Here is a 19963-nt window from a genome sequence, read left to right as displayed (position 1 = left end):
TCTGAGAAGAAGGGAGCTTGCTTCAACCCCTCCTTCCTCCTACTGCAGCCTCCTGTCTTCCCCGATTGGCCAGGGAAGATTGGAAGCCATCTTCTGATTGTTTGGGGGAGTCTGACCAGGAGCTCCAGGCGGCACTTGGGCGGAGCAGACACTGGCACTCAACAGCTGGGGGGAGGGCAGGTGGGCATCCCCCCTACCCCAAACGTCAAGCTATCCTGTCTACCCAAGCATTGCCCACCTCCCAGAGGAAAAATGTAAAAGTCAATCAATCAATCAAATACAGGCTGTGGCAATCAGCCTGGTAGTTGTTTCTCCTGGGGTGAGGGGGTGGGCAATGCTTAGGGGAGTACCGAAACAATCAGACAGGACAGCTTGACTGGCACCTCTTCTGGCCAACCATGGAATAGAAGCAGCTACAGCCACAGGGAGAAGGGGCTAAGCAAGTTCCCTTCTCTTCAGAGAAAATGGCACTTTCGCTCTCTTCTGGTTAAGCTATAAGTTTCCCTTCCTAACAAGAGCGTTAGTTTGCGGGGGGAAGGGGGACACACAGCCTCCATGCCCTTACTCAGCAGCCCCCCAGTAAGCACAGCAGACAGCCAAAGCCAGGAGAAAAGCCACAGAGGATCCAAGGTGCTAGTGGTGGCCCACCTGAGACTCTCCAGCTGTTGTTGGACTACAGTTCTCATCATCCATAGCTGCTGGTGGAGGGACTACAGCTCCCATCACCCCATCATAAGAAATGGGAGCTGGGGATGATAGAAGCAGTAGTCCAATCATCTCCAGCCACCACATATTGTGGTAGGAGGTTACTGGAACTGTAGTCCCTACAACAGCAGAGGGGATGATGGGAGTTGTAGTCCAATGACAGCTAGAGAGCCTCAGGTTGGCCACCCCTGCAATAATTAATATAGTCTGCTGGTGCAGAACCCCATGTGTTTATGAAGAAAACCCAACACATTTTGGGCAGCAGCTCTTTAGCAGGGGACTGGATAAAGACATCAACATGAAATCAAAGTAGTTGAAACTGAGGGTCATTGAGAAAATGACATTTAAGTCATAGCAGATCCGCCAATCTGAAGCTCACACTTGTTATCTTTGCCTTCTCTCTCCATCCTACCAGCAAAGGAGCACTTCCCGGAATCCCACTTGGCATTGTTATTGAGGTAAGTGCAGAGGGCGACCTCAGCCCGGTCAGTACACATCAACACTGACAAATCTCCCCTCGTGGGTGAAGGGAATTGTGGGCAGGAAGAGGTTGAGGAGATCAAGCCAGATTCCCATTCCTTTTCTGGCTAAGTTCCCCAAAGCCTCAAGTCTATTCAAGGTGTTGGGAGCAGATCAAAGGATCCTTCTGTGTGTAAGGGAGGATACTTCTCCATTCAGAGGAGTTTTGCCTTCACCTCTGAGGCAAAAACCACCCCCTTAACAGGGAGGCATGGTTGCACCACAATTCTTCACCCCAGGAGTGGAAGCCACACCTTAGTTTACAGAACTCCTTTCAAACTGGTTTCTATAGTTGTGGCCTGAGTTTGCAACTCTTCTCTCTGCCCCATCTCTTGATTCGGAGCCTGGGTGCAAGACCACATCTTCTCCTAGCACTGCATGCAGTGTGGGGTGCTGGTTTTTTGCATCCATTCCCGACAGGGTATAAGAAACAAGCCTGGGAAACACAGTGGACCATGCTGTGACGGCATCCTTGGTAGGGATGTTCCTGAATCGGCACATCTGAACCAGGCGAATCATTTTGGTACCTCTCTAATGAGGCACCAGAATGATGTGAGCACATCCCTTATCCTCGGTCCATAGGGCCATCCAGAGGGATGAGGACATGCTAATGAAAGCAGTCCCCAACTTCTGCTGGCTTTCTGCAGGAACACCTTGGCATCCGCTCACCCCACCGGGTAACAGTGTGGGATTAGCTGGCCGCCTTTTGGGGCCGAGTAGGAATTTTCCCCATCCACCCAGATTGGCCTGGAGGTGGCTGGTTTTTTGCCTACTCTACACTGTTGCACTGGTAGGGGTTTTTGATCTGGCCCATGTTAGGAGCGGTGCCTTTAAATAGAGTAGCCCCTTGGTCACCAGCACCATGATGGCAGGTCAGAGGAGGGGATACGGTGCTGCACCCTAGGGGTGGCAGCTCCACTGTGGCTTGGCTACATTGCAGCTCTCTGTTGAAACTAGGTTAATAAAGTTATCGCCCTAGTTTTAATCCATTTCCTGTGTCGTGTCATTTATTTGGGGGTATGGGTGCAAAGGAACCTCATGACAGACCTCTTGCAAGAAGTTCTCAAGTAGGCCTGAGCAGGATCTCTAGAGCCACAAAGATAAGCTTTGCAAAGAGGCAGGATCCATGAGAAGCAGGATTGCTCATTCTGCCCTAGCAGCACTCTGGGAGCCAGCCCTACCCTCCAAATCCTCCAAAGGAGAGGCTGGTTCATACACTCACACAATTCAGTGGCAAAGCTCTGCATCCAGGCTGCAGGTTGAAGACGGGATTTTAAAATAATAATTTTAAGGGAACTTTCTGGGTGTGGAAACCTAGCATGTTGGGGAGAAGGATCCAACTCAGGTGTGCAGACAGAGGGAAAGCTTGACGAGCAACGCATTCATTTTGTGAGTAGATATGGGTTGTTAAGTTTGGTGGTGAGGGGACAGTAAATTGTGGGGGAAACTCCTCAATTGGCTGGGGTGATGTGCACCCTTGGTTTAATGTAATCATTTCCCTAAATTGTTATCTTTCTCTGTGTGGTGACCTTTCGTGGAGAGGATCACGCAAATCACACACCTGCAGCTTGAAGTGACACAGTCTTCTAAAACGTAACTGCCTGGTTTTGCTGAATGTTTAAATGGGCAAATATTATCAGAAGACTGTGAGCACTGCAGAAAGAAAGAATCTAGTGATTACTAATAGGAGCCAGCATGAATGTGTCAAGAACAAGTCATGCCAGAGTAATCTCCCCTCCTTTTCAACGGAGTTCCTAGTTTAGTAGAGCATGGAGATGCTGCAGCCATTGTTGTGTGTCTTGATTTCTTCTACAAAGCCTTTGACACAGCCCCCACAATATCCTTTTTTTATTTCTGTGGAGGATATGGCCCAAACCTCCATTTTGTTGTAGGTGTGCTTGTTCTTCATTTTGATATGTTTAAAATGGCGGCCTGACCCCCATCTCTTGTTAAGAGTTCCTTATACAAAAAGTTAAGCACACTTGGCCTTTTATCCATCTCAGATTTGTTTTTTGTGTCTGGAGGTCATTATGTTCCATCTGGTTTGTATTTGCCATGATTGGCTAATCCAGAGGAGGTGGGCAAAGGTTCGGGGATAAAAAAGGAGAACTGGAACAGCTACAGCTAGGAAGCAGTAAGAGCAGTTGATTCACAAAAGCCCAATTCAGATGTTATGCTGCATGAGTGTACAGATGTGTGGTACAGATGTGACTGAGTTCCTGGATATAGTGAACCTGGATACAGGCCCTTGGTACAGAAAGGAAGTGTAATTCTGTACCTGCATTCAATGTAACATGTGAATGACAATGCCTGTGTACAGATCTGTACCTGTGTATACTGTACACTCATCGTACCAGTGCTGAACATCACATGTGAATGGGCCTAAAGAAGAGAGCTGAACATCGCACAGAAGAATTGGATCACTCTCAGAACAACCAGAGGAAAAGACAACAGCAAGATCAGAAAAAGCAGTGCCGAGCAGAGAGACAGGCTGACTAAGAGCTGCTGGTGAGATTCTATTTGGGCCAGCATAGAATAGAAGATAATCACGGCATGTGCTTATCCCATTATCATTTTTCTTCTTGCTCTTATGGTTATTGTTCTTAAAACACTACAAACGCTATTGTTTGAACTGCCCCCCCTCCTTTCAAGTAAAAACTGCACCTTTGATTCAGTTCTTGAGTACTCTGTATCCCTTAGATGTCACAACACTCTACCGAGAGAGAGAGAGAGAGAGAGAGATGGAGAACTGGTAGGCTGTTTAGTGCAGACAGCCAGGAAAAACAAACAATTCCAATTGGCAGGGGCATATCTAGGGTGGGGCAGGCAGGGCACGTGCCCCGGGCACCACTTGAAGGGGGGAGCCATTTTTTTAAATTAATTTTTTTTTAATGGCTGCCGAAAACAAAATGGCCACCGCACATGCTCAAATGGCCTTAGTATATTAAGGCCCTTAATCCTTAGTATTAAGTATTGGGAGTTTCTTGCTCTCTTTCTCTCATTTTAACTGTCTTTCTGAAATACTAGAATATATTCCAAGCAGTGACACAGTTTACTCTGCATATCCTTTAATTATTTTCAGAGTATCTGGGAAAAGTCAAATTCTCCATTTATTTTTAAAACATATGTAATAGAGATGCTACAATGCATAGTAGAGAATTAGACAGGCACTTCTGTTTAGTTTTCCAAGTACACCTCCACATAGTATTTGTGTATTTCATGAGCCCCAGCATACTGAAATTTGTAGTTTTCCAGCATTTTTTGATCTGGCTACGTCCACTGCTAAATAGTTTTTGAAATATTAAAAGATTAAGGAGCATGACTTGTATTTTTGAGCTGATATTATGGTAAAGTTATCTGAAAGATGGGTGTCAGATGTTTGGACAGGGGGCACAATTTCAGTGCTTGCCCTGGGCGCTATTTTCCCTAGATACGCCTCTGCCAATCGGTGGCAGCAATAAAGCTTATCAGATCACGGGGCTGGTTGTGAAGTTTAAATAGCCACTCTCCTTGCTTCTCTGCTGATGCGCAGGGAAGTTTAAAGAAGCAGCACCAAAGGCAAGAGTGGATGGAATAGCCTGTGCCTCTCACACCACTTCTTTATGTCTGGATAACCAGAAGAGGACAGAGTAGAGCCAGGAGTTGAGCAGAAGGAAACACAGGACAGCTTGCCAAACAGGTCAAATGATGGTTAGAGGGAAAGCACATGCCAACACCTGGTGAGGGTGGCATATAGGGGTCTGTATACCAATGCCAGAAGCCTCCGAGCCAAGATGCGTGAGCTAGAGTACTTGGTTACTAATGAAAACATAGATATAGTGGGTGTAACAGAAACCTGGTGGAGTGGTGAGAACCAGTAGGACACAATTATTCCTGGATATAAACTCTATAGAAGGGTCAGGGAGGGGAGGTTTGGGGGAAGAGTGGCACTGTATATCAAAGAAGGGATAGATTCCAATAAGCTAGAAAACCTAGGTGGACCAGAGTCCTCCACAGAATCATTATGGCTAACATTACAAGGACTGAAAGGAAATGTGTTACTAGGGACGTGCTTATACCCTCTGGATCAAAGCGCTGAGAGTGACCTGGAGTTGGACAAACAAGAGAGGTGTCAAAGAGAGACAGGGCAGTAATAATGGGTGACTTCAACTACCCACACATAGACTGGGTAAATTCACATACAGGTAATGACAGAGAGTCCAGATTTCTAGATGTGCTAAATGACTGTGCCTTAGAACAGTTAGTCGCAGAAGCAACCAGAAAGATGGTGACTTTGAATTTAATCCCGTGTGGTGCTCAGGATCTGGTGTGAGATGTCAGAATTGCAGAACCATTGGGTAGCAGTGACCATAGTGTGATTCAATTCAGCATATATGTGAGTGGAGAATTGTCAAGGAAGTCCAACACTGATGTGTTGGACTTCAGAAGAGGAAACTTCTCAAAAATGAGGGGAATGGTAAAAAGGAAGTTGAAAGGGAAAGTCAGGTGGGTCAAATCACGCCAGAAGGCATGGAACTAATTTAAAACCACGGTACTAGAAGCACAGTTGGAATGTATACCAAGAAGGAGGAAAGGTACCACCAAATCCAGGAGGATGCCAGCATGGCTAACAAGTCAGGGAAGCTCTAAAAGGGAAGAAGACTTCCTTCAGAAAATGGAAGTCCTGCCCAAATGAAGAAAACAGGAAGGAACATAAATTCTGGCAAAAGAAATGCAAGGGCACAGTAAGTGGTGCAAAGAGAGAGTTTGACGAGCATATAGCTAGAAGTGTCAAGGGGAATAACAAAAACTTATTTAAATATATCAGAAGTAGAAAACCTGCCAGGGAGGCGGTTGGACCCTCCGATGATGAGGGTGTGAAAGGGATTAGTCAGGAGGATGAGATTGCAGAGAAGCTGAATGAGTTCTTTGCATCTGTCTTCACGGCACTGACCATATAGCCTCTCCAGAATTGAGTTTTTCAGGTTTAGTGGCTGAGGAACTGGGTGAATTAGATGTGACAAGGGAGGATGTTCTAAACAGTCTTAAAAAGCTAAAAATTAACAAATAGCGCCAGATGGCATCCACCCAAGAGTTCTGAAGGAATGCAAATAAATGCAAATAATAATAACTCAAATGTGAAATTGCCAATCTCCTAGCAAAAATATATAACTTATCCGTACAATCAGGCTCTGTACCAGAGGAATGGAAAGTAGCCAATGTGACTCCAATTTTCAAGAAGGGATCCAGGGAGAATCCAGGAAATTACTGGCTGGTCAGCTTAACTTCAGTGCTGAGTAAATTGTTGGAAAACATACTTAAGGACAAAATGGTTAAGCATAAAGAAGAACAGGTCTTGTCGAAGGAGAACCAGCATGGCTTCTGCAAGGGAAAGTCTTGCTTCACTAGTCTTTGGAGTTCTTTGAGAGAGTCAACAGGCATGTGGATAAAAGTTGATCTCATTGACATAGTATACTTAGACTTCCAAAAAGCTTTTGATAAAGTTCCCCATCAAAGGCTCTTGAGTAAACTTAGCAGTCATGGAATAAGGGGACAGGTTTATGTGTGGATCGGTAACTGGTTGAAGGACAGGAAACAGAGTGTAGGAATAAATGGACAGTTTTCACAATGGAGGGAGGTAGGAAGTGGGGTCCCCCAGGGATCAATACTGGGACCAGTGCTCTTTAATTTGTTCATAAACGATCTAGATGTTGGGGTGACCAGTGAAGTGGCCAAATTTCCAGATGACATTAAACTATTTAGGGTAGTGAAATCCACAACAGGTCGTGAGGAACTCCAAAAAGATCTCTCCAAACTGGGTGAGTGGGTGACAAAGTGGCAAATTCAGTTCAGTGCTGGCAAGTGTAAAGAGATGCACATTGGGGCAAAAACCCACCAACTTCACATATATACTGATGGGATCTGAGCTGTTGGTGACTGACCAGGAGAGAGATCTTGGGGTTGTGGTGGACAGCTCATTGAAAGTGTCATCTCAGTGCGTGGCAGCTGTGAAAAAAGCTAATTCCATGCTAGAAATCATTAGGAGGGGGATTGAAAAGAAAACTTCTAATATTATAATGCCCTTATACAAATCTATGGTGCGGCCACATCTTGAGTACTGTGTACAGCTTTGGTCACCATATCTTAAGAAGGATACTGTAGAACTGGAAAAGGTGCAGAAGAGGGAAACCAAAATGATCAGGGGCCTGGAGCACTTTCCTTATGAGGCAAGGCTACAGCATCTGGGGCTCTTCACCTTGGGAAAAAGGCAACTAAGGAGATACATGATCTAAGTGTATAAAATTATGCATGGAGTGGAGAGGGTAGATAGAGAGAAATTGTTCTCCCTCTCTCACAACACTAGAACCAGGGTAGCCGTGACCATCATGTGATCCAATTCAACATATATGTGAGTGGAGAATTGTCAAGGAAGTCCAACACCCATGAAACTGAAGGTTGGGAAATTTAGGACAGACAAGCGGAAGTACTTTTTCACACAGTGCATAATTAATTTATGGAATTCCTTGCTATGGGATGTGGTGATAGCCAGAAGCTGTGATGGCTTTAAAAAGGGCTTAGACAGATTCATGGAGGACAGGCTACATCATATGATGAGTTCAAACAAGCTGTATACAAAAGATTTAAAATAGGACCTGAATTTTTAAGGAAAACTGCAGCCTAAACCACAGAAGTCTTATATTGAATTGGTACCCAGTTATTGCATTTGTTGAAGAAGAACAGACACCCTGGATAAAATGGCTGAATTAATTGTGAATGCTCGATTTGATTCTCAGCAATGCGAAGAGTGTAAATAAAAATAAAATCTTTGGCACCAGAAACAGTTAAAATAAAAATAAGATTTGGCACCAGAAAATAAAAATAAAAGATTTGGCACCAGAAACAGTTAGAGAGCAACTTAGCTGATCAATTGGTGCTTAATAGGGAAGAATCGTCTTTTAGATATGGTAAATCTGAGATAAGCAGAAAGTCAAACTGCTCTGGTTCAACAGAAAAACTAGTAAATAAAGAGGAAAAATCCTTTACCAATGAAAGGTTTGGGGTTCAGAAACCTTTTCTAAGGAGAAAAGACAGTGATACAAAATGCTTCAAATGTGGGGAAAGGGGGCATATGAAAGCTGATTGTTATTTTAGAAAATCTGCTCATGAAATGAAGCCTGAACCACAAACAGAGATACCTCACTAAATTAGAGAGTGGTGTTCACAAGTGCAGGGTCAGCAGTATTACTAACTGTGAGGAGGTAAATGATCATCTAAGAGAACCTATATTGGTGGGTCAGCAAACTATTTTAGAAATGATTGATACAGGCACTACTAAAGACACATTTGACTTCCTGCAAACAAATTCACTTTGTTTTCTTTTTTTAAAAGAATTCTTCTGCCAAATTTGTTTCACTTCTGGAAACACATATAGGATTGTAACCGGTATTGTTGTGTTTACTAGTTCAATCAGTATATCTTTTCTTCCACATCAACCTGCCCATATCCTGAGATCAACTTCACAGGCTTTCTGCAAAGTGCCCTCATTATCTGAGGTAGGGCAGGTGGTGACTGGAGAGAGGATCTTCTCAGCTGAATTCCACCTATGGAATTCCCTTCCCAGGGAGACTTACCTGGTGTGCATCTTATTATTCTTTTTGTGCCAGGCAAATACATGTTATTCTCCCTGATTTTTAAAATTTGAACTGCAGTTTTAATTGTTTTTTGGACATTTGTATTTTAAAATTGTAATTGCATTGCTCTGTTATTCCACAACCAACCCTTTGTAAATCACCTGGAAATTTGACTGCTTAAAAATCCCTTTAAATAAAAGCATACATAAATACAATTTGCTATTGTGTTCTGCATTGTGTGAATAGAATTCACAGAATACTAGTATGCCTTGGACAAGATGTGTTGGTTGCAGCAATCAAGTGGATGAATCAAGTGGATGTGAATCTGTCCTACAAGTAACATAAAGAAGAAGAAACATGATGCTGCTGAACATAAGCAGTCTTAGGTCATGAATTAAAACAATTAGTATCCTAACATCAAAATATAATGGGGCTATTCTCACGATCAGGGAAAATCGGGCTAGGGGAGCAGGGGCGTAGCAAGGTTGGAGTGGGCCCCAGAGACGAGATTTTGAAATGCCCCCCCGCAAAGTCCAGGGCCTCAGCACACCCCAGGCCCCCAAGGATTTAAGTCTGATATTTCAAAATAAGTATGCTGCCTAGAAATACATTTCACTGAATACACACACACACATTTCACAATATATAGTGATATATATTGAATACTATATATTTGTGCTACTTTTAATGCCTAGAACACACTAGAAACACTATTAAAATGGGACCCTCGCTGCAGATTAGCAAAGGAGACTTTCAACCATGCAGGGTGAGCCTATGTATGTTTTCTTAGAATTTTGAACAAATTCAGTAAAGTTTGATGGCAGGAGTTTTTTCACAGGAGGCTTTTAAAGCCCTTTAACACACATCTCCTCTGGAATGGAGGTGCTGCATTCACATGTTGGCCAGATTGACTCTGAAGTCCCTGAGAGTTACTGGGGAGCAGTTCACACACAAGAAAAATAAAATAAAAGCACCACACATGCTTCACAGTTCTCACTCAGACCTTCTGGGTTGCAAAACAACTTGAGCATAAGTGCATTTATAAATGAATGAATGAATGAATACATACATACAATATTGTTTGTTCCAGAAGTTTTTATAATTTTCTGCCATGAAACAAGCCACTTATAGGACTTTTTAGACAGTTTTTTTTAAGCCAGCAAATTTTCCCAGCTGTTTTAAATTAAATATCCAGAGACTTCTCAGTCTCTCCCCCCTCCCTATCAAAGCCCTATGGCAAGCAGATCCCTATATATGGGTGGGTGGGGTAACCACAAAAAGGAGTTCACATTCTACCTGACAAATGCTGGGCTGGGCAGAGGGTCTGCTTGCAGAGAGCTGTGGGGGCCACTCTGCCTGCCTGCCTGCCTGCCTGCCTCCTTCCTTCCTTGCTTGCTTGCTTGGGGCCTCCCTGCAGGCCTACTCCAGTTCAGGCTTCACGAAGGCCTACACAGAGGCCTCCCTGGAAGCCCCGCCCACCCACTGATCAGCTGATTGGCGGGGAGAAAAGGAGCTCTTTGCAGGCAGCTTGCCTGCTGCTTAGATTGCTGGCCAGGAGGACAAGCAGGAGAGAGGGCAAACAGGGCAAGTGGCTGAGGGGCCTTGGGGCTGGGCAGGGGGCAATGGGGAGTCATGTGAGGTGTCTCTGGGGGGCCCCCCAAGGCAGTGGGGCCACCAGGCAACCACCTCCCCTTGTCTAATAGTAGTTACACCCCTGTCCACGGCCCAAATCGAGAGTCGCAAGATAATAGGGTGAAGATAACCGGGTGTGTGCTGCCAAACCGCTGACAGGAGATGTGCTAGCCCAGCACAAGGCGTGGTTGTTCTCCAAGCTAAGCCACTCTGGCTTCCCAAAATGAAGCTGCTATTTATGTATTTATTAGATTGATTGATTGATTTGATTTATATACCACCCTTCCAAAAGTGGCTTCCCCTTTATGGGCAGTGGAGCTGTTTTTGGTTCATTTGTCCAACCAATATGCCAAGGGGTTTTCATTGTTGTTTTGCTTGTTGTTTCAGATTTCCCCATTTTTGATTCAACATCACAAAACTGTGGACATACTAAAAATGACACTTAATGGTCAATTTCTTGCACCTTGTGAAGGGCAAGATAAATGATCATAAAAAGATTATGTTTTGCTTCTCCCCAGCCTCTCCTTCTAGAAATGCTCACCATTTTGTTTTGTTTTAAATAATATTTATATACTGTTTTTACCACACACAAAAAGTTTTCGAGCCTGTTTGTGTAGAAAACAGAAAGTAACTCCATTTTACTTAGAATACCTCACTCTAACTTAAAGTAACCCCAGCCCAGCTCAGGCCAGCTCAGGGACATCACAGCCTCACATGATCAACGTCATTATCTCTCTCCACTAAATTGTATCTAAAGAAACTTGGTTCTCACAGGATTCTCACTGTTCTTTGCTGACAGTTAAGAAAACAGGATGTAACCAAATAAGGAGTGATCACCAGATGAACAATGAATCATTCGCATGCGTACTAGATACTTAGTCCACCATTTTGTTGCCACGTATACTATGTCTAGGGTATCAGCATCATTCAGATTGTTTGTATAAATGTAAGATGCACCTATAACCAATTTGTAATCAGTTTGAGAGCATAAAGCCCTCTGATTACCTGTTGCAACTGCAGTGCAATAAATGCCTCAATTGTGTTCCCACTGAGTCTGTTTGATTGGCTAAAAGGTGGACCCAGGGACGAACTGAATTCACATCACCTGTCCCAAAAGAAATGCCATCAAAATGTATTTAAAGCTTGGGAGAAGGTTACCAGTTCAAATCCCCGCTAGTATGTTTCCCAGACTATGGGAAACACATACATCGGGCAGCAGTAATATAGGAAGATGCTGAAAGGCATCATCTCATAAGGTGTGCACAAGGAGGCAATGGTACCCCACTCCTGTATTCTACCAAAGAAAACCACAGGGCTCTGTGGCCGGGAGTCAAAATCGACTTGATGGCACACTTTACCTTTACTGAAAGCTACTTCCTGTCTATTGGGAATACAGTGCAGGACCCAACCCTTCCCTTCCCTTTCGGACACAAGACTGCAAAGTGCGTTTTCAGACCTGCGAAATAAATGTTTTGTATTTCTCCAAAGAGATGGTTTGAAGATCACACAACTTCCCCAGTTCTGGATTATCCCCACCCCCTACAATAAATAATGCCCTGTTTATTGGCATTAAGTAGTTCATTCCAGTTGTAGCTGTACTTCAGACCAATTATCCAAGAATACATACAATTACAGATAGTTTCACCTCTCTTTAAACTGAAGCATCTTCCTTCAAATTCAGCACTGCACCTCGACACAGGCCAGATGTCTTTTTTGTGCAGGATAGTTCACTTTTCAAGTAATCCAGACAGGTCTTGGCTATTCAGCCTTTCAAATTGAAATTACTTGAGAAATCATATGAATAGAAATCATAATTCCTGGCTACCTATCTGGATTTACTTTATTTCATACACCATGATCAAATCTCTGCAGTCCTATGCACATACAACTCAAGAGTATGGCCTCACTTACATTAGTGCCTTCGACAGATAACAGACTGGAAGGATTCCTTCGGGCACTTGTGACCCTCCACTACACCCTGACTCAACCCTCTGCCCACCGGCTACTGCTATAGTAGTGACTCTTGTGCCTGCCCCTCCACTCTGTTGCTCACTGCCACTGCTTTCTTCTCAGTAGTGCATTTGTATGGCTTAATCTCCTCGATTCAAGCAAACAACCCACAAAGACTCTTCCATGGGATGCTTGAATGGGAGAGATAAAGCCCAAAATGTGTGCTGCTGGGAAGGCAGTGATAGCATCAACAAAAGAATGTCCGATATGGCTTATACTCTCTGGTAGAGAGGTTATTACAGGGTGGCCTAGTAGATATCATAAATGCTTATCTGAGGGAGGGCAGAATGCCATCCTGTCTTAAGGAGGCAGTTATTAGCCACCCAGAGACGCAAGTTTTGGGTGGTATAAAAATATCTTAAGTAAATAAAATTAGACCTCTTTTGAAGAAGCCTACATTGAACCCCTTAGATTTAAGCAATTATAGGCCTGTCTCCAGCTGTGTAGGGAGGTCCCACTAGTGGCTCCCTTCACTGATTTCTGTGCATGCATTAGCACATGTGCACCCAAGCCACACACACTGTGTCCACATCAGACACAGTGGGCGTGGTCTGTGCCGGGATTGGGCTGTTCAGCCCCACTTCAAAGTTTCCCCTCTTCAGTCAGCGGTTTGTTGAATCGCTGACTGGGAGCTCCTTTCTCTACTCACAGAGAAAGGAGCTCCCAGTCACTGATTCAACAAATCACTGACTGGGGTAGGGAAACACGGCAACGGGGCTGAAAGGCCCCATCCTGGCACTGAACATGCCCCCTGAATCCAACATGGACACAGGAAGTGGCCACTATGGATCCTTCCTAACAAGCGTTTCATTGGTTTCTCCCCTCTCTGCCTCGCTAACAGCTAACAGTGATGCGGGGGGTGAGGAGCCCCAAGCCAGCCTCCATTTCAATGAAATACTGGCTGGGAAGGAGAGGGGCATGCTTCACACTCCCAGCCGGCAAATTTGGGGGTGCCTTGGAGGCTTCTCCTGACCATGGTGGCCAAGGGATGTTATTCCTCCCCCGCATTGTCCCCACACCCATGCCCATATGCAACCTTCCATGGCTGGGCAAGGTAATTGAAAGGGTGGTGGCTTTTCAGTTCCCGATGGTTCTGGATGAAACAGATTATCTAGATCCATTTCAAACTGGTTTCCGTGCAGGCTATGGGGTGGAGACTGCCTTGGTTGGCCTGATGGACAATCTCCTACTAGGAATTGATAGAGTGTGACTCTGTAGGTCCTTTTGGATCTCTCGGTGGCTTTTGATACTATTGACCATGGTATCCTTCTGGAGCGTCTGAGGGGGTTTGGAGTGGGAGGCACTCCTTTGCAGTAGTTTCACTCCAACCTCTCAGGCAGATGGTGTCACTTGAAGACTGTTGCTGTTCAAAACAAGAACTCCTGTATGGAGACCCATAAGACTCCATACAGTCTGAAAGCTTTTTAACATCTACATGGAACTATTGGGAAAGATCATCTGGAGATTTGGTGCAGAGTGTTATCAGTATGCTGATGACACCCAAATCTATTTTCCCATGTCAGCATCATTGGGAAAAAGCATAATCTCCCTAAATGCCTGCATGGAGGTGGTAATAGGCTGGATAAGGGATAATAAAATAAGACTGAATCCAAATAAAGATGGAGGTACTTATTATGTGGGGTCAGAACTCAGGGGGAAACTTTGATCTGCCTGTCCTGGATGGGGTTACACTCCCCACAATGAACAAGTACAATCTTGGAGTGCTTCTAGATCCAAACCTCTCTCTGCTGTCTCAGGTTGAGGCAGTGGCCAGGTTGAGGCAGTGGCCAGAGGTGCTATCTATGAGCTTTGGTTATTTATTGAGATACATGACCTCAGAACAGTAGGTCATATGCTGGTAACTTCCAGACTTGATTACTGTTATGCACTCTATATGGGGCTGCCTCTGTATGTAGTCCAGAAACTGCCATTGGTGCAACATGCAGCAAACAGGTTGTTATCTGGGTCATCCTGAAAAGACCACATTATACTTTCACTAAAAGAACTGCACTGGCTGCCAATATGCTTTGGGGCAAAATACAAAGTGCTGGTTATAACCCATAAAGCCCTAAACAGTCTAGGGTATTTAAGAGAATGCCTTCTTTGTTATGAGCACCGCCACCTATTGAGGTCATCTGGGAAGGTCCGCCTGCAGTTGCCATCAGCTGGTCTGCCAGGACAGGCCTTCTCCATTGCTCCCTAAGAATTTGGAATGTGCTCCCTGTCAAAATAAGAGCCTCCCCATCACTGATAACTTTTTAAAAGGCGGTCAAGATGCATTTGTTCACCTAGTCTTTTAATCAGACTCATAGATTTTAATATTAAGTTTTAATTAGGGGTGTGCACGAATGATTGAGGTGTGTCTCAGGCCCCTTTTTCACACCAAATGGAAGTCTGTCTGCTCCTCCTCCCTCCCCCACACTTAAGAAAAAACAGATGAATGCCCTGCTGCCCAGATTAAAGTGGAGCCCAGTGCTGCAAATGCCATTCTTGTCCATAATGGAGTCCTGACCATAAGTGCAAATGCACAGCCACTTCATGGTGGCATTTTAGCTCAAGGAATGTGGGGGCTGCTCACTCACCTCTTCACCCATCATTGCTTGAGATGCGTGTGGCCACAATGGATCGAGTGAGTGAGCCACTTAATGCTTGAGCAGCAATGGCAATGTTGGGTTGAACCAGCAGTGGCAGCAGCATCAGGCACAGCGTACCCCAGAAAGGCAGAGGCTCACTCTTTTGGTCAGTTCCTTCTTCTCCAAAGAGGATCATCTTCTGTCCTCTCTGGAAACTGCCTAACAGTGCCATCTTATAATACCATCTTTCCTTGGAAATACATCCCACAGTGTATCCATTGAGGTTTACTCTCAAGTAAACATGCCCAGAATTGCAGCCTGAAAGCGACAGCAATTTGGCAAGAGAAGACCACTTGGGATTTGTTTAAGGTTGGCATCCATTCCACTTAGCCCCACTAAGCGTGGATAGGGCCTATTTTCTGGCTACTATCCTTGGTTAAAATTGTGGGTTTCTTGATTTGGGGGTGGGGGGTCCACAAGTAACTAATGATTGTTTCTATTAATATCTTAATAATTGTTTTTAATGAAATAATTAGTGTGCTGAAAATTGACCTCCTCCCTATGCCTGACCCTCCCCCACTCAAAGTCATGGGTGGTTCCTGGCTACCAGAGCATTTGAGTTGTGCATAAGCTCAGGCTGTAAACTGATCTCTTCCCAAACTGTTCCAAAATGTTTCTAACAGAACTTTGAAGTGGCAGATACATGATTGAGGGTTTTTAACAGATCTCAGCTGTATGCTGCTCTCTGCTGCAGCAAGACACTAATCCAGTAAGTCTGTCCATATTTTAAAAATGTACTGTATTAATTCCACTGTATTTGAGATTAATGCTGTACCTTGGAATTCCTATGAATCTCATCTTCACATTGTACTTTTAGTAAGTCAGGTTTTATGTATTAATCTAAAGTTTTATTTTTACTTATGTAACTGTAATTCATTTCATCTTTTGACAGGTTTTTTTTTAAATTAAGACTTATTTTACATTAAAAAAAAATCTTTCAAAATAGAAAACCTATACATTTTCTGGTACAAAAACCCAACGTGTAGAAAATGTATAAGCCAAGCAACATTCCCATCCAAGAAATGTTGTTATAAAAATAAAAGAATAGATTCGTCAAATACAAGACCTGTGGAGCCTTAAACACATGCCACAAAACTTGGGTTAAGTAGTTTTCATAGAGTTCACATCTTCAAGCCTACAGTTTTGATCAAATAACTTTGATGGGAAGGAGAAAATATTAGAGCTATGCCATGAACATTTGCTCGAGTGGAAGTGGAAGGCTTCTCACAGGGCAGCACCATAAAGTATGGGTGTTGTGTTAGGAGTTGGTTGTAGTCCAAGCAACATGATCAAAATGGCACTCATGCAAGTTTTTTTCCTTGCCTACTCCTCCCTAGTGCAGTTCCCCTGAAAAGCTTCTCTGCAGAGTCAAGAGGGCCTAGAGAATGGCATACATTCTTGCAGATAGTGCAAATACCTCTGCAAGGCAAGTGTATCTATGTGATTTCTGGGAACTCCTACATCTTACTGTAGCCCCCACAACATCCCACCTCACACAGTTTCTAAGGGTCCGCTGGCCCCCAGGAGCAGTACTTATTTATGTATAATTCAGGGGGGTTCAGGAAACTGCCCCAGTAAGGGCAGGGAAGTCTGCTTGTGGGAATACTGCTCTGCTTGTGCTACTTAAAATACAACCCATGGTGAATAAGGAAGACACAGGCCAGCATATAAACTCTAGTGAGCCATAAAGAGGTCGTGATAGAGCTTTTGCAATGGCTTGCACAGATGAAAGGCCTCTGTTTTTAGGGTCACTTCCTCACAGAACAACCTCCTGCTTGGTCACAAGCAGCACTTCCAGGAACAGAAGAGCCTTTCTGCTAGGAGAAGGGCACCTTTGGAACCAAGCTGTATTTTTCTAAGCTAGACCATTGGCATGTAAAATTCAGATTTTTATGGCCCAAGAAATTGTGAAGTTTCATAGTAATTTCCTCCAGCAGTTTACATGACAAATGCTCTTTTTGCTTGTTTGAAAACCTCTATAGTCCCAAGAGGTTCCTGATGCAGTTTAGATCCTCATGTTAAAAGGCACATCAAAACCTAGTATCCAATATAGAAATAAATCAATTTCCACCTGATTCCAAGATTATTCAGGTAGAATTTTCTGCTCTCACCCTTGGTCTTCCCCAATCAGCATTTGGCATTGCCCTTCCACCATTTGCCTTCTAGAGAGAAGCTTCTGAGGAGGTCCTCTACAACAATAAAATGAGGCAGTTTCTCTGATTATCATGGAGGTGATGCCTCGGAAATATGATACTAGTATATCAAGGCAAGTGAGAAAACTCAGTTTGAACCCAAAAAGAGAATGAGAATGAGTCTTTAAGGCCCTGTGGCACCTTAAAAAGACTGAACCCATTTGTGGCATACACAGGTGCACAAAAGCTTAAACACAATCATACTTACTGTGGAATAAGGTGTCACAGGGCTCTGTTGTTTTTGCTGCAACAGACTAATGTGGCTATTCTTCCATGACTGGATAAACTACAATGCTAGTTTATATGGATTGATCATAATCAGTCAGGCACACTCAGAGGTTCTGCTGACTGCAGGCCAAATGAATTTAAAATAATAAGTTTTATCTATTTTTAAAAATGATGAAAGGTTCCTGTTCAAGGTGGGGTATAGAATCTTCTGCATTCTAATGATTAACAGTCCCAAACAGCAAACTTCCAAAGGGGGAGCCATGATAGTCTGCTGCAGCAAATACAGAGCCTAATAGCACCTTAAAGGTGAACAAATTTATTTTAGCCTAAGTTTTCGTGCACTGCAGTCCATTTCATCAGATGAAGTGTCATCCTCATTCGGCACATATAAACACGTGCATGCACTGGGCAAGAGAAAGTGGGGGTGGTAAAAGTAGGGTCAAAGACTATGGGATGGAAGAAGTACATTCAGCTGCCATTATTAAATGAAGTTAAAATTTAAGAATATAGTGGAAATTCACAACAGCAGCAGCAGCAAAAGCAAACAACTTTTACATAATTTTTACTCTCACATATCACTACTGTTCAACACACACTGAGGACTAGATTAATAAAGACTCTTCAGTTAGCTCTTTTGCAACCTTTCAATTTCTAATAGAAAGCTAAATGGTCATACAGAAGAAAATGTGTCTTGCTTTTTGCTTTTCTTCTAAAGGCTTTAAACTGGTAGCATGGGTACTAGCTCAGACAAAATTAGAGAGTGAAGCATCCAGCCCAGTCCAATAGTTCTTCATCCTCCACCATTTTGCTGCTCCCCGCATCCTGGATCAGGCTAGCAGTTGGAAGTGTTAGAACTGAAAATATCTGCCCAATTAATTCAAGTCTGAACTAGGACTAGAAGGGATTACTTTTTTTTTTTTTTTAAAGAGATGAACAGTAAATCACAAATCAGGCCAATATAATTGCTGCCACCCTGCCGCCGCCCCTGGATAAATGAAATGCATCTTGATTACCCACACTAAAGGGTAAAGGCAGCTCTGCAGCCATATCTGTGGAATCTTGTAGAGCATGTTAATTGTGAATGACACAGGCACATGTTCATTGCTTCTACATTTGAGGGAAAGGCAAGCCATTTGAGTGTACCAAAGTATTTTGCCATTTAAGCTTGGGTGTATTTTGAATCCAAATTCAAAATACAGTGTATGAAATAGCTCTCTGTCGCAAAGCTTATTGAACACCCTTGGACTCATCACTCTGTCAGCAATGCAACACCAAGTGTGATGTTAAAATGCTACTCTGAAGTAGAAATGATGGGATGCAAATGTAAGAGTCAATTAAAACATAGGTTAAAGACTGATTCCAATGGAAGAGAGCATTTAAGCATTTGCTGAACTGTCACTAACGCCAATTGGACTTCAAAGTGCTTACTTTGGATTGTGTCCAGAGAATTTAAGTTAATATTCAGGACTTATTACAAGCTATACAGAATTCACAAATACAGAACTGTTCATTATTTTTGAGAAAGCCTTCTGTCATGTTTTCTAATTATGTCCATAAGATTATCCCCTGTTACAAGACCATCCTGTGACTGTTTACTTCTTTGTTGTTCTTTTCTTTTCTGGTCGTGTAGATATGGGGAATTTAGTAACTGGGATGGGAGAATAGTGCCTGTTGGTTTCACTCGCTTTACCACATCCCAGAAAAGTTTCTTGCTGTTGTTATTAATAAAAGTAATCGCGGTTCCACTGTGACCCAGTCGTCCTGCTCTTCCAACCTGAAAATGAGAGCAACAGACTTTAAACTTGGCCAAATTATGGCTCACATAAAACTAAATAAAACCCTGCAGTTAATTATATTCACCTTGGTTAGAACAGAATTGGATTATGACGAATCAAGCTGTGCATGATATGAAACTTAACCACCCCCTCTCAAGTAGAAATGTGAACTTCTTTGAAAGTACGGTCACCCCAGTTTCAATTCTAAATTAAAAAAACTACTATCAGTAAATACAAGGATCTTTGTTCTCAGATGGCTCCCTTCAGTAAATGTCATATTTAACATTGTTTCTAAGTCTGTGACAGGCCTGGGAAGCTGAAGGACCAGCTTCTTAAATATATTCCTCCTCATACTATCATCAGAGGCCCTGCTCAGGGTGCCTTTGCCATCAAAGGTACATCCAGTAGGAGCAGGGCCTTTTGGGGGATGGCACATTTTGTAGAGTGGTGTCCCTGCAGAGATTACAAGTGTCTCACACTGTTCATCTTCAGGCATTGGGTGGAGATCTGGGTCATTTAGAAGGCTTTGGACTTGCTTAAAGTCTATCGCCTGCTGCTACAACTGAAATTTTTTTTTTAAAAAAATGGCTTTATATTCGAACTGTGAGGAAGATAGCATTTTTGTTGCAGGTTGCTGCTGTTATTCACTTTGTGTTTGC

General features: G+C 43.4%; 2 protein-coding genes and 1 long non-coding RNA gene across 10 annotated transcripts in view; 1 reads left to right on the top strand and 2 right to left on the bottom strand.

Annotated features, from left to right (window-relative positions):
* Nucleotides 1–2213, top strand: part of LOC128324184 (uncharacterized) — a 30660-nt gene extending 28447 nt beyond the window's left edge. For all 8 annotated transcript variants that reach the window (XR_008306711.1, XR_008306712.1, XR_008306709.1 and 5 more), the window contains one exon: nucleotides 1121–2213. This is a non-coding gene — a long non-coding RNA (uncharacterized LOC128324184). The remainder of the gene's footprint in view (nucleotides 1–1120) is intronic.
* KIF14 (kinesin family member 14) overlaps nucleotides 1–10256 on the bottom strand; it is a 79174-nt gene extending 68918 nt beyond the window's left edge. Inside the window, exon 1 of the mRNA XM_053248404.1 lies at nucleotides 10131–10256. The gene's annotated coding sequence lies outside the window, so the exon portion shown is untranslated. The remainder of the gene's footprint in view (nucleotides 1–10130) is intronic.
* A 5679-nt stretch (nucleotides 10257–15935) lies between these two features.
* The window catches only part of DDX59 (DEAD-box helicase 59), a 41749-nt gene continuing 37721 nt past the window's right edge, over nucleotides 15936–19963 (bottom strand). Inside the window, exon 9 of the mRNA XM_053244033.1 lies at nucleotides 15936–19303. Within this exon, the coding sequence (XP_053100008.1) occupies nucleotides 19040–19303 (264 nt within the window). The 3' untranslated portion in view covers nucleotides 15936–19039. The remainder of the gene's footprint in view (nucleotides 19304–19963) is intronic.

The sequence above is a fragment of the Hemicordylus capensis genome, chromosome 4, assembly GCF_027244095.1.
Source record: "Hemicordylus capensis ecotype Gifberg chromosome 4, rHemCap1.1.pri, whole genome shotgun sequence".
NCBI lineage: Eukaryota > Metazoa > Chordata > Lepidosauria > Squamata > Cordylidae > Hemicordylus > Hemicordylus capensis.
This window is presented reverse-complemented; position numbering and strand designations above follow the sequence as displayed.